This window comes from Echinops telfairi, unplaced genomic scaffold (assembly GCF_000313985.2).
Source record: "Echinops telfairi isolate 266 unplaced genomic scaffold, ASM31398v2 ScPeMD7_3533;HRSCAF=4204_0, whole genome shotgun sequence".
NCBI classification, from domain to species: Eukaryota; Metazoa; Chordata; class Mammalia; order Afrosoricida; family Tenrecidae; genus Echinops; species Echinops telfairi.
In genome coordinates, this window is record NW_022107431.1 from 16,875,186 (window position 1) to 16,889,703 (window position 14,518).

At 45.0% G+C, this 14,518-nt stretch overlaps 1 protein-coding gene across 1 annotated transcript in view; it reads right to left on the reverse strand.

The window, feature by feature from the left end:
- Positions 1-3,985: 3,985 nt before the first annotated feature.
- Positions 3,986-14,518, reverse strand: part of CCDC170 (coiled-coil domain containing 170) — a 118,584-nt gene continuing 108,051 nt past the window's right edge. The window contains exons 11-12 of the mRNA XM_045294563.1: positions 6,504-6,740; positions 3,986-4,255 (exon numbers count right to left, since the gene is read on the reverse strand). Of these exons, the coding sequence (XP_045150498.1) occupies positions 4,055-4,255; positions 6,504-6,740 (438 nt within the window). The 3' untranslated portion in view covers positions 3,986-4,054. The remainder of the gene's footprint in view (positions 4,256-6,503; positions 6,741-14,518) is intronic.

The window sequence follows — 14,518 nt, forward strand, 5'->3', positions numbered from 1 at the left end:
ATAGATAGATAGAAAGGTAGGTAGATAGGTAGATAGAGATACCCCCCTCTCCCTTAGTTAGACACTATTGTTTCTGTAATGGACAATAAACACACAGACACACATTTCATATGACAAAGACAAGATTTTTTTAAAAACACCTAATTCCCAGAGTTGACTCTGTCACGTGGTGTGCAGCCCTACCTCACAGGGTCCCCAAGGCTGCCGCCTTTGGGAATCAGATCAGGAGTGTGTTCTTCCAAGGCACCTCTGGCTGGATCTGAAGAGCCCGTCTTTCTGTTCCCACCATCCTAAACCAAGCCCATGGCTTGAAGTGCATTCCAGCTCATAGTGCTCCTCCATTGGTCTTCCAAGAATGTTCATCTTTACAAGAGCAGACAGCCTCATCTTTCACCTGCGGAGCGATTGGTGGTGTTGAACCATTGACCTTACAGTTCTCAACGCTCCTTTTCTCAATGAATAGTCAAGCATTTAACCTTTGGCACCACCCAAGGATGTCCAGAAAGATGATAAATTACCCAAAATAATAAAACCTTTTTGTTTGTGAAGAATGTGGTTTTCTGGGTAAAAAAAAATAGAAAACTTAAAAGTAAAGAAACAGCTGAATTATATACTTTTACAGTGGTTACAATGATACCTTTCATGTTGTTTTACCTCCATTTTAAAAAAAAAAAAGATAGAAAGTGATACCAAAAATACCCATACCCACGAGACTACTCGGAACTGACTCATCGTGACCCAACAGGGCAGAGTGCACCTGGCCCTGGGTGGTTCTGAGACTTTCATTCTACTGGAACTAACAACCTCACCTTCCTCTCGAGGAGCAACTAGTTGGTTCAAACCACTGGCCTTTCGGTTAGCAGCATAATGCACAGCCCACTACGTCACCTGGGCTCCTGGGAAAATGAGAGAATAAATAATAAACCTCTGATCCTGAAGAAAGGTACCATTATTAAAGTGATGAGATCAGTCCTGTTCAAATGTTTCAAATTATCATTTGGTCCATTATGATTCAACATGCTGAGTAGGTAAGTCTCTTAGAGAACCTCAGGCTTGTAGGAGTGGTGCAAATGGTCAATGCATTCGGCCGATAACCAAAGGTTGGAGGTCTGAGTCCTTAAGAGGTACCTTGGTAGAATTGAGATCAAGGTAGTGGGAGGAAGGAAGCACCAAAGAGATAGAGGAGAGTTGTGTGTTTCATCAGTGCTATATTGCACCGACTGGCTCATCTCTTCCCCGTGAGCCCTCTGTGAGGGGATGTCCAATTGTCCACAGCTGGGCCTTGGGTCTCCACTCCACGCCCTCCTCCAAGTCACCTGGGGTATGGTTTTTTATTCTGGGTCTTAGATGTCTGATACTTGATCCCATCGACACCTCATGATCACACAGGCTTGTGTGCTTCTTCCAAGTGGGCTTTGTTGCTTCTCAGCTAGATGACCATTTGTTTATCTTCAAGCCTGTAAGATCCCAGATGCTATATCTCATTGATAGCCAAGCACCATCAGCTTTCTTTACCACATTTGCTTATGCACCTGCTTTATCTTCAGCAATCGTGTCTGGAAGGTGAGCATCGCAGAATGCCGGATTGTTAGAACACTATCATGACCTCAATTCTACCTCACAAATTGGATTAGACCACAGCATGCACACTGCTACAGATAAGAACCTGAAACACAGGGACTCCAGGGTAAATAAAACCCCTCAGGGGCAACAAGGAGAGTCAAGATACCAGAAGGATTAGGGGAGGGTGGGGGGATAAAGGGTGAACCAATCACAAGGATCAATCTAGAACACCCTCCCAGGGAGATGAATAACAGAAGTGGGTGAGGGGCGAGGGAGGACAATGTAAGATATGGAAAAAACATCTATAACTTATCAAGGGTTTGTGAAAGAAGGCAGGCGGGGGGAGGGAGGAGGGAGAAATGGGGAGCTGATATCAGGGGCTCAAGTGGGAAGAGAATGCTTTGAAAATGATGATGGCGGCATATGTGCAAATGTGCTTGACACATTGGAAGAATGAATGGATTGTGATAAGATATGTAAGAGCCCCCAGTAAAAGGATTGAAAAAAAAAGAATGCCAACAAAACTCAGAGTGCCTGGGTTATACGCTTAGAACCAAGGGAGAAAGGGCATAGCCCCGCCAATCTCCAGAAATAAGATTTCTCGTCTCCAGAACTATAAAAAAATAAACTTGCATTCTGTTAAAAAAAAAGAAAAGGACCTTGGTAGAAAGGCCAGGCAATCTGCTGAAAACTCAGCTATTAAACCCCGTAGGCTAGTCCTCCTCCAACATCCATGAGGAGCTGTGAGTCAGAGCCAACTCCAGGCCAACTGCTTTTTGTCTGTTTGTGTTTATTGCTTTCTGGAGAAATCATATTTGTTATACTCATAAATGTCGGTCACTTTTGGATTTAAGTGGCTTGTTTTTTGAGCTGGCACATCAATATTTATTAGGAATGTCCACCCACAAAAGGAAAGATTTTGTAATGAAATTTGGGGCCGAAGATTCTTTTAATTTCACACTGGCAACGTTACCAAACTAAACTCACTGCTGTGGTGTCGCTTCCAGTTCAGAGTGACCCTTAGGACCGTCGAACTGCCCCGGTGGGTCTCCCAGACTGTAACTCTTGATGGGGATGGAAACCTTTGTCTTTCTCTCATGGAGTGACTGGTGGTTTTGAACTGCTGACCTGGTAGTTAACAGTCCAAGGGGTACCCACCATACCGCCAGAACTCCTGTAATGTGGCCAGCTCAATCCAACCTGAAGATCTGCCTGTAGAGAGTGGCGGTATTGTCTGACTTTACAAATCACACAAAGATTCACAATTACAGAAAAGGGTTTTTATTTTCAGTGAATTACTGGGAGTTCAAAATTCCAAAATGGAAGTACAGATATTTAGCCTGAAACTGGTAACACTCAAACTCTAATAGAGATGGGAGACAAACATCTACTATTCCCACTTATTTCCTGATTGGCCAGCTGCAAGACTTTTTTAAAAGATTTTTTTGGATGGGAATTGGGTGAAGACCATCAGTTTTACATTCAACCATTCATACAGATTTTGTTTCATGTATTTGAGGTACCATCACTTACCCCATTTCCTCCCTGGATTTCCTACTCCCCTACTTCTATCTTTCCCAGCCCTCTGAAAGTGGTCCTGGGGTCAGTGCTGCCCCTCTTGATCGCAGTGGTCTATCATTCTAAGGTGGAGCACCTCCCTAGTGTTATGGGCCAACACTCATAGGCTTGTCTATGGTTGAGCTGGAAATTGCCCCACAGGGGGATTTCAGTCCCAGACTTGAAGGAATTATATAGATATGCTCCTTTATTTCTGCAAGAAACATCCATCAGAATCTTGGAGATGCTAGAGTAGGAGAAAAGGCAATGCCCTTTGACCCTGGGCAGCCAGGTGGTAGATATGACTCTCACTGACCAGCTGCAGCCTGGGATAGGGAACATCTCCTCTGAGCCATAAACCCCCTGCCACTGGGTCCATTCTGACCCACAGCAACCCGACCCAGGGTTTCTGAGACTGTAAATCACCACAGGAAGAGGCAGCCTCAGCTGTCTCCCTTACAGTGGCTCCGGACTTTGAACCGCTCACCTTGCAATGAGCAGTCCAACGCTTAGCTGATGGTGCCACCAGCACCAATTCCTGAACCCGGTAGAAGTTGGAAAATAAACGCCACAAAGGTGTCTCCATCTGGTTGAGATGGGAACTAAATTAGATAGCAGAGCCCCCACCTCAGAATAGGTGCCTTACAGAGGTTCGATTCCCTCTCCCATTTACCAACTTAAATATTGTGGAAGTACCTACAATAATTTAGGAAAACTCTTTGGGGTCCCAACATGCTAACAAATAAAATATGTTTTTAATGCTAAACTGGCACCCATGGGATCCTGTGTGTGTGTGTGTGTGTGTGTACATGTGTGTCTTCTCGTTATATCATAAAAGTATACGTGTTCACAAAGGGATCTGAATTCAGAGGCATGTGAACTTGGGAGCTGTGTCCCATCTCTTCGCTCCACCTCTTCCCAGAGACACGGGTGCTTAAGGAAGCGGCTTTAAGAGGTCTGTCAGATGCCTGTCTTGTCCGGTGAGCACATCACTGAGGCAGGCACGGGTGGCAAAATGGTGCTGGTGGGAGTGGATCAATCCTTCAAGACACTTGATGATTTCATAGTCAGGAAGGGCGAGACTGGTCACCCTCAGGCCCAACATCTGGGAAATCACTTCTCTGAAGTCCATCAGCTGCAAAATCAGACAGAAACGTATTACCTGGGAGAAGGAAGTGTATTCACTACTGCTGGGCCCAATGAACCAAGAAGTGCCAAAAAACCAACTGGGGAAAACACATGTTTGCACACGGCATACAAATTAGGCCATCTGCTGCCATGGTGACCACTTGAATCCTGGCAACCTTGTGTGTGTCTGAGTGGAACCGTGCTCGATGGGTTTCCAATACCTGTGATTGTTCAGAAGAAGATCACCAGGCCTTTCTTCCAAGATCTGTGGGTGGATTGGAACCACCAAGCTTTTGCTTAGTAGCAAGTGCTTCACTGTTTGCACCAACTAAGAACTCACGTAGGCAAATCACCTCCCTTGTTTAGTATTTGTTCTCTCATGTCTACTAAAATATCTCTGAAGTCCCCTCGGGTTTCCATCGTCAGTAATTTCACAGCCCCTTTTCTGATTATCAAGGAGTCCTGCTGGCACTGTCCGGTAAGCATTGGGGTGCTAACTGCAAGGTCAGTGGTTCAAACCTCCCAGTCCCTTCTTAAGAGAAAGAAGAGGTCGTCTGTTCCCATCAAGATTGACAGTCTCGGATGTCCTGTAAAGAATTGCTGTGAGTTGGAATTGACTCCATGGCCAAGGGCTTGAGAGGGTTTGGGGTTTCTGATTCTGAATGTCACATGGCGACCAAGTCAGAAAGCCTGGTTAAGTAGCTGTTACCTAGATCCCCACCTCACGAAGACTCAAGTTTCTCGCCCAGGGTAGGTATCACCGTCTCCCTACCTCTCAGGGCTGTAACATTCAGAGCAGGATACCTGAAAACCTGCCTGTGTGCTCTCCGCATGCAGACCTGCTACACAAATGTAGGTGGGGCCAGGGATGGTTAGCTCCAGGTATTGCAATGCTCACTGGGCAGCGAGCCTCCTCAGTGAATGGGAGATTAAAGGTCAAGAAAATATAAGCTGATGAGAAAGAAGGACTTCGAAACCTTCAGATCCCCTCAAGCACAGATGACGCTGAGACTGGACTTTTGTGTGCAGTTAGGGTGACAAACAGGATTCGGTGGAGATTCCAGACTACGGTGGACTTAGAAGGAAGGCCTTGGGATCTACTTCTGAAAAATCAGCCACCATAACCCTAATGGATCACAACAGTCTGATCCCTTTGTTCAGCGGTTGGAGACCAACTGGATGGCAGCTAACAACAGTGGGTGTCCATTGATCGCGGCCAACTGGACACTGAAGGCAATGGCTGAGGTAGACCTCAATCGCCTTTGAAATCTCATAGGTTGGTTTCCGAGCTTTGAGTCCAGGCTAAAGCAAGGTTGCTTTCTAACACCCTACCAAGGTACCTCCCACTTGAGAAGAGGTGGCACAGGGAGAAGACACCCAAGAGAGCCGCCACTCAAACCTCACTCCCATCCCCCATTGACTTTCTCATTGCCCACCCTCTTTTCCGGCTAAGTCTACACTAGAAGCTAGCCCCTTCCCTCCATTGTTGCCTGATGGGTAGAAAAGTTTCCTTCCAACTCCCGACCCCCTCTCCCCGTCCCTTTGACTGGGAGTCAAAGCTCTTCTCTCCTAGTAGGCTGGCTCTCTGAGCATCCTCACTCTTCAGAATCGGGCTCCGCCCAGATCTGCCTGACACGTGAGCCAATGCAGAGGCAGCCAAGGAGAGAGCGAATTTAAAAAAACACCAGGACCAGTGTCCACTGCATGCCCTCTGAGCTTCAGAAAGCAAGCAAGATGAAAGCCAAGAACGATGGGGTCAAGCTGCCCGGAGGGCTCTTTATGCGCTTGACCTCCTGATGCATTGCCCAGATAAAACACGCTGACCAGCCAGCAAGTGAGAGCTGTTTTATGGCTTCCATCTGCACCTGGTCAGCCATCAAGCCTGTGTGCCACTGTTTGGGATTTGGGACGATGCCCTGCAGCAGCTCCCAGCTGGAGATCAGGTTCCCCTCCTGCACCCTCCACCCATCCTGAATCTGCTCTGGGAGGAGACAAGCCCCGGAGACAGCCACCGAATGTCAGAGAAACCTCGCCGCAGCCAGAGCCTGGCTCCTCCCAGGCTTTCAGCTGCCCCGTCTTCACGTTTCTCTCCAGCTCATGACATGGAATGTGAACTCTTTCTCTCCAAGAGCAAATCATCATGGTTCTGAGCAATGCCAGCAAGATACCTCGGGGAGCAGGTTGGTCTGCGAGATGGTGCCCCTAACCTGGTAAAGGTCCTGCCAATCCTCAAGCCAGCAAGCTTTCAGACCCACCTGCTTTTCCCTCTTTTCTGCCTCCTCCAGCGATTTCTTTAGGGTCTTCATCTCACTGGTCACCACTCCCATCATGCTCTGGGTCCTCTCTTGGCGCTCCTTGGCCTCCTGCTCTGTGGTGTCAAGTTCTGCCTTAAGGGACAGGAGCTTCCTCTCAGCGTTCTCCTTCATCTTCTCCAGTTTGTCTCTGGATTCACTTAGGTCTTCGATGGCTTTGGTTTGTTCCAAGGTTTTAATCTAAGAAACCAAGAACATGCAAATAATGCCCTTCATATTTATTTAGAAAAATGGTATACACAAGACAAATCAGAAGTTTACGGAATCCACTTAGCTTCTTTTTTAATGAATAAAAACAGAGCTCATCCCAAACAATGATGAGGCTTTGCTGAGCATCTTTGCTAGACAAACATGTTTTAAGACAGTTGTTGCTTAGAAATAACATACTGGTGTATCGAGGTTTGGCAAGTCATGAAATACCATGACCCCAGAGGCTGGATGATAAAATGAAGTCTGCTAACACATTCACACACATATATAGAAGTTCAGGCAGCTTGCACCTGCTTTCTCTATCATTAAGTGATCCCTGGCGCATCAGCATCAATCAGTAACCAGTTGTCATGGGATTGATTCCAACTGTTGACCAACCCAAGCATGTTACAATGCAACCATGTTCCAGGGAGTTTCCACTGGATGGCTTGTCAGACAGAGATCACCAAATCTTTCTTCGGAGGTACCTATGGGTGGACACCAACTGCCAGCCTTTCGGCTAGAAGCCAAGTGGGTACCATCTAGGGACTCCTGCATCAGTATCAGGAAGATCAAACCATCGCCTCGCCTTGCGGTGCATCACAATGAGTCCTTGCCTCAAACACCCTCCCAAGCTTGCAGAGAAGTTGGCCAGTGATTTTGCACAAGAGATGTGCCAGACTTGCACTTCTTTGCTGCTTTCTAGCGAGTGCAACAGGTGGGAGGTGGCAACAGATTTCCACTACAAGCAAGGTGGAGGAGGGATGGCCCCTCTACCAAGCTGTTCCAGCAGCTGGAAGTCAAACCACGAAATCTTCTGGAGTCTAGGGCACACTTTCTTTCTCAGCTTAGTATTTAAAATTATACCAAATCAGCTTCCAAGACAAGCATCCCTGGTGGTGTAGTGGTGGTGTATTGGGCTGCTAACGGAAAAGTCAATAGTTCAAAACCACCAGCTGCTCTCAGGAGAAAGATGAGGCTTTCTACTCCCGTAAAAAGTTACACTCTTGAAAACCCACACGGGCAATTCTACTGTGTTCCACAGGGTCACTATGAGTCGATACTGACTCAATGGCAGTGAGTTTGTGGAGAGCTTAAAAAAGGCTTTGAGATCATTCCATTTGAATTCATTTCACATATTAAAAATAAAGTTTTTAGATATGAGAGCTAAAATTAGATCTGGTCATTTCCTATCCACTAGGATGGGTCTAATAAAAAAGGCAGACAATAAAAATGACGACATGGAGAAACTGGAATTCTGGTGGGAATGTAAAATGGGGCGTTTTGAAAAGTCCTTTGTCAGTTTCTGAAATGTTAAACACAAGTGTTACCATATAACCTGGTAATTCCACACGTAGGTTTATACCCAAGAGAACAGAAACGCATATCTACATAAAAACCTACACTCACATACATTAAAGTTCATTGCAGCACTAGCCACAATAGCCAAAAGGTGGGGACATCCTAAATGTTACATCAACACATAGGTGGATAAACAAAATGTGGTACATGCATACAGTGGAGTATTACTCAGCCATGAAGAAAAGGGAAGTTCGGATATACACTATACCATGGAAGACCCTGGAGAACATTATGGTGAGCAATGTAAGTCAATCACAAAAGGACACATATTAAACTGCTTACATGAAATATTTAGAATAAACAAATACACAGAGGCCAAAGCTTATTAGTGGCTTCCTGGGGTAGGAGGGAGAGGACAAGGAGAAGCCATTGTTTAGGAAATATTCATCATCTCTTCATGGGGATGGAAAATTTGGCAAAGGTGGTGGCTTCATTACATACTTATTATATATTTATCATTATCACAGTACATATGAAAATATTCTGAATTGGTAACCGTATGTGTGATGGTTAAGGTTCTGTGTCAACTTGGCTGTGATTCTCACTGTTTTGGCATTGATTATGTAATCATCCTCATTTTGTGATCTGATGTGAGCAGCCTATCAGTTGAAAGGGGAGTTTCCTTGGAGGTGTGGCTTACACCCAATATATATGGATATCCTGGAAAAGCTTCCTCTTTCTCAGTCCTACCTACAATCCATCACCCTCTGACTCACTGGTCTAGGGACATGAGCCAGCAGTCATCTGACCTGCAGTTTGGGGGTATCCTGCTCCCAAAGCCTCATGAACCTACTGTGTGCGCTGCACATTTTTTATTCTTTAGCCTCTGAAACTGCGTGAGAAGAAGCCTCCAGACTGACCCACAGTGGCCAGCCTCTACAACTGGGTGAGCCATTTCTTGAACTAAATCTCTGTATGTGTACATTTCTGGGAGAAAGGTGAGGCCTTTGAGCTCCTGTGAATATTCGCAGCCTTAGCAACCCCAGGGAACAGTTCTAGCCTGCCCTATAGGGTTGTCTAAGTTATAATTAACTTTATGGAAATGGGGTTGGATGTGGGGGCGTGATTTTGTTAAACATATACTTCTTTGGTGTTGTCTCTAGAGAACCCAGCCTAAGACAGTGTGCTTTATATTTATGTACTGACTGGAATTAAACAAACCGATACACAAGACTTTATAGCAGTAACATACATAATAGTCAAAAAGTAGAAACACTGTCATTCCATTAATTAATTAATGAATAAAAAATGTGATTTATCCATAAATGAAATACTATTAAGGCATAAAAAATAACAAAATATAAATTCACCCAACCACAGGGATGAACACTGAAAACATTATACTAAGTAAAAGAACCCAGTCAGAAAAGATTGGATTCATCGCATGATTCCATTTACACGAAAGATCCAGAAAAACAAATCCACAAAAAGTAGGTTTGAAGTTGTCAAGGGCTGGGTGGCAGGGGATGGGGAGAGACACTAAGGGGTGCAAAGTGTCCTTCTACGGTGATGGAAATGTTCTGAAACCAGTGGTGATGGCCCTAGAACTCTGGGGTGACATTAAAAACCACACAAGTGTACACTTGAAAATTTTATGATATGTAAATTATAGATTCATAAAGCTGTTATTTGACAGAAAGCACCCTTACCACGAAAGCCTTAACCACCATCCCAATAAATGACTTTGAAGTGTTTTCTCAATGCAAATAAACAAGTGACTATGGAACAAGCAGCCAGAGTAAAGACCAGGAGAACTCCGAATTCCACTCCGAGCTTAGGAGTTCAGATAAACCTACCGGTATATGCTTTCAAAAACAGCATCATTTTGTCTTTTCATTTTGCTGACAATCGTGCAAAGAGTTCAAAGCGATAGAATAAAAGACAGCAAAGAGTGAGTACTTGAGGTCTTCTACTTTCCCTCACTCCCTCCTCACTGCATCTACTCTCCTCGGTTTCTTCTGGAGCAGATGGGGGGCTACAGAACAAAAGCCAGGCAGAGAGGCTAAGTGCATTTACATAAGCAAGAAGTAAGGAAAGGTGGGTGTAGGGCATAAGTGCAGCGAGCCCGTGCTAAGTAGGTTTCGAGAATTGTGTCTTGAAGGAAGTGGAAAGGGTGATGAGATGACTGAGGAGCCCATGAATCTCAAGTCAGCAACGTAACCAAAAGGAAAGAGAAAGAGAAAGAAATCAAAGATTTTAGGAAACACTGCTGCCTCGACTGAATCAAGGCCCCCTCTGCTTTGTCTTGTTTTGTTGAGCAAAACTAGGAAGGCTGACACTGCCAGGTAGTTGCTGGAATGTTGGTTATTAAGGGTTTTAAGATGGCTGTGAGTTAAATGGGTTTTATTTCGAGGAACTGTGAAAGATTAAAATCTTTACCTCATCGTGCGCTTAGAGTGTATCTTCTCTGGAGGATCTAAGTAATGCACAGGAGCACACGCTGACCTGATCAAACACTGAAGGGTCTCATGATACCACTAGCAAGTCAGGGGAGTTGTGGAACCCTTTCTAAGACTGGAATGAGGACAAGTGATGGTAGGTAAGTCCAGATGGAAAAGCAGACTCACACCCGATTGGGGGGGGGATGTCCTCAGTAAATTGGGGGAGTCTACATGAAATACCTCCATTCTTCCTCACCTTCAGCTAGCAGGTTGTGTCATCTGCAGGTAGCAAGTTGCTAATAAGCCTTCCTATAAGCCTGATGCGGCAATCTTCTTTATATAATCCTGATGACTTGCTCCGCATATAAATTGAACAAGTATGGTGAGAGAATACAACCCTGACACACCTCTTTCCTGATTCTAAACCATGGAGTGTGCCCTTGTTCTGTTCGCACAACGTCCTCTTGATCCAAGTACAAGTTCTGAATGAAGTGTTCTGGAATTCCCAGTCATCTCAAGGTTATCCATACTTTTGTATAGTCTATACAGTCTAATGCCTTTGCACATAGTCCAGGAAACACAAATAGACATCTTTCTGGTAGTCTCTGCTTTGAGCCAAGATCCATCTAATACCATCAATGCTATCGCTTGTTCCACGTCCTCTTCTGAATTCGGTCTGAACTTCTGGAAGTACCCTGTCAATGTGCTGCTGTAACCATTGTCGGATGATCTTAAGTGAAATTTTACTTGTGTGTGATGTCAATGATATCATTCTATACTTTAAGCATTCTGTTGATTTTGTCTTACTTAGATCCACAATCATGCGCATGGAAGCAGCATTCAAGAGATCAAACGTTGAGTAAATCTGCTGCACAAGACCTCTAGACAATTGAAGAGCATGAATGTTACTTTGAGGACTAAGGTGCACCTGGCCCAAGCCATGGCGTTCTTCATTGCATCAAATGCATGTGAAAGTTGGACATTGAATAAAGAAGACCATAAAAGAATCAATATATTTGAATTGTGGTGCTGGAGAAGAATATCGAAAGGACCATGGATGACTAAAAGGAGAAATTGATCTATATTGGAAGAAGTAAGCCCTAAATGCTCCTTAGAGGCAACAATGGCAAGACTTCATCTTACATACTTTGAGCATATTGTTCCCCAGTCCCTGGAGAACACCATGGTTGGTACAGTGGAGGGGCAACGAAACAGAGGAAGGCCCTCTACGAGACGGACAGACACCGTGGCTGCCTCAGTGGGCTCAAGCATAGCAGCAATTGTGAGGAGGGGCCAGGACCAGGCAGTGTTTCCTTCTGTTGTGCAGAGGGTCGCTGTGGGCTGGAAACGACTCCATGGCACTTAACAGTGACAACAACTACATGAAGTACCTGTAGAAGTTTTGCCCGCTATCCCATGCACACCTTCAGAAGAAATTATATCCCTTTCCAGACCGAGAGGAGGTCCATGGTAGGCATATTTGAACAAGTTCAAGCCGTTTAAGCATCCCATCCATTAGAGACTAAAACCGCTGGGAAGCAGCAGCAACCGTAGAGCTTGTCACCAAGGCTTAAGAACAGCTACTGAAGTTTGGGGAGCAAGCAGGGTATAAAATGCCAAGAGCTAGGAGAAATGGCTCTGCATTGAGGTCATGAGATGGCACCTGTATCTTGTGGCCTCAATAGAGACAGGGAGATGGCGTGTACTGAGGAAGGTCTACAGGACTGATGTTGGGCAGCACAAATTGGGTCAAACCCATTGAAGGCCACCTTGGAATGTGGACTTTACATTAGATGCCAGTATAATCAAGTTTTGCCTCAATGTTAATGTTTGGGTGTTATCATTGTATTCTGACGAGGCAGAAGAATGTTTGTAAGAGACAACATTCAATGCTTTGAAAGTGAAATGTCACGATGTCAGCAAGCGACTTTCAACACGTTCAGCAATTTGTGTCTGCATGTGTGTTTCTATCTCTCTCTCTCTAATTCAACTCATGGCTATTGAGTTGTTTCTGACTCATAGCAACGCTATAGGGCAGGGATTCTCAACCTTCCTAATGCCATGGCCCTTTCAAACAGGTCCTCATTTGGGATGACCCCCGAGCATAAAATTATTTCCACTGCTACTTCATAACTGTCATTTTGCTACTGTTATGAATCATAATGTAAATATCTGATATGCAGGAGGTATTTTAAATATAATTAGAGCATAGTGGTTAATCACAAACAATATGTAATTATATATTGTGAAATATTTATGTGTTTTCCGATGATCTTAGGCAACCCCTGTGAAAGGATCGGTCGATCCCCAAAGGGGTGGCAACCTACAGGTTGAGAACCGCTGCTACAGGGCGGGGTTTCTAAGATTGTAACTCTTTTATGAAAGTAGGACGCCTCCTCTTTCTCCCACAGAAAGGCTGGTGGTTTTGAAGTGCCGACCTTGTGATTCTCAACCCAAAGTGTAACTCACTACACACCACCAGACTCCTGGTCTATCTCTAATTAGGCCATATGTATCAACCAGTTATCAACATAAAAGGGGAATGTTATCAAAGTAAAAGGGGGTCCATTATATTATTTTTTTTCTATGATTCTATAGATTTGAGAATTTTTTTAATAAAATAAAATGGAATGTGTTGATTATGTATCCTATCAGTAAAAGGGGTTTTTAAAAATATATGAGTAGATTCATTTAAAAGTTTTATCAACAAACTGATCTGTAAGACATATTTTATAGACTATTGCAGAGTTTACAAATTAGGAATGTTACAAGGATGAAATAAAAGAGACTTTGAGGCAAAGTGGCCCATTGGCCCCTTTCATTTTCCAACCATCTCACAGCTGCAGACAGACCATGTGGCAGAGCAAGAGGTCAGTGGGATTTGTATGTTAATTTCAGAACTGACATTAACACAAGAGAGCCAAACTCAGCCTTTCTGTTAAGATGGGAGGGAAAAATTACAGTGAGCTGTCTACCAAAAGCAAAAGAACGCAGCTCAGAGAGCTAGTAGCTCATGAATCAAATCATATTAAGAAGACTCTACAGCCAAGAACTTCTGAAAAGTATGAGGCTGTGTCACCAGCCTGAACATGGCCTGGATCCTTGCTGTCAGGGAACAGGAGTACAGTAAGTACCGGGGCTGGATCATGCCAGCCGGTAGGACCAGAGCCAGCAGCAGTGAGGACGACCTCACTCTTGGAAACAAGTCTGGGGGTGTACCGGAGCTAAGTCGCCTTCCACATCCTCGTAAAGCACCTACCCAGAGTTTGGTTAGGGACTATGGCCCCTCATTTTCTTCGGGGGGGTGGGGGGGCGGTGATCTGGAAGAGAGCAATGTGCCATGCAGAACCCAGCTAGGATGCCAACGGTTCTGAGAGCTATCGGTTCATGAGTCACCCTGTCAGGGAATTGCCTCCAGGAGAGAAAGAATCTTACCCCCCTGGTGGACATCCTGGATCCGTTTCCTAGGGCAAAACACCACAAACAGGGCAGCTTTTAAACAAGAGGACTGCATTGTTTCACATCGCTGCAGGCTGCCGCCCAGACCCCAGGTGTAGGCAGGGACTACACACACACTTTCTGAAGCTTTATCTGGTAGCCCCAGGCATTTATTGACACACAGCAGCCTCACTCCCATTTCTGTCTCCATCTTTACGTCGTCTTTCTTCCATCTGTCTTTCCTTCATGTCTCTTCTAAGGAAGGACACCAGTCATATTGGATTAGGGCCCACCGTACTCCAGCAGGGCCTCGTGTCAACTAACTATATTGGCAAAGATTCCATTTCCAAATAAGTTCATAGGCACAGGTACTGGGGGCCAAGACCTGAGCATACCTCTTTAGGGGCTACACATCAACCCATGGCAAATCGCCTCTCATGTTCTAATGACCAGAGACTCCGGAGTCAACTTAAAATCTAAAGTGAGTTTGCTCTCCCAGAGGGTCTCAATTCTCCAGCTGTGTGGTTTTCCTAAAGCTATACTGGAAACAGCAGCCTACAGGAGCCAGGTGCTGCACAGAGCCGCCCC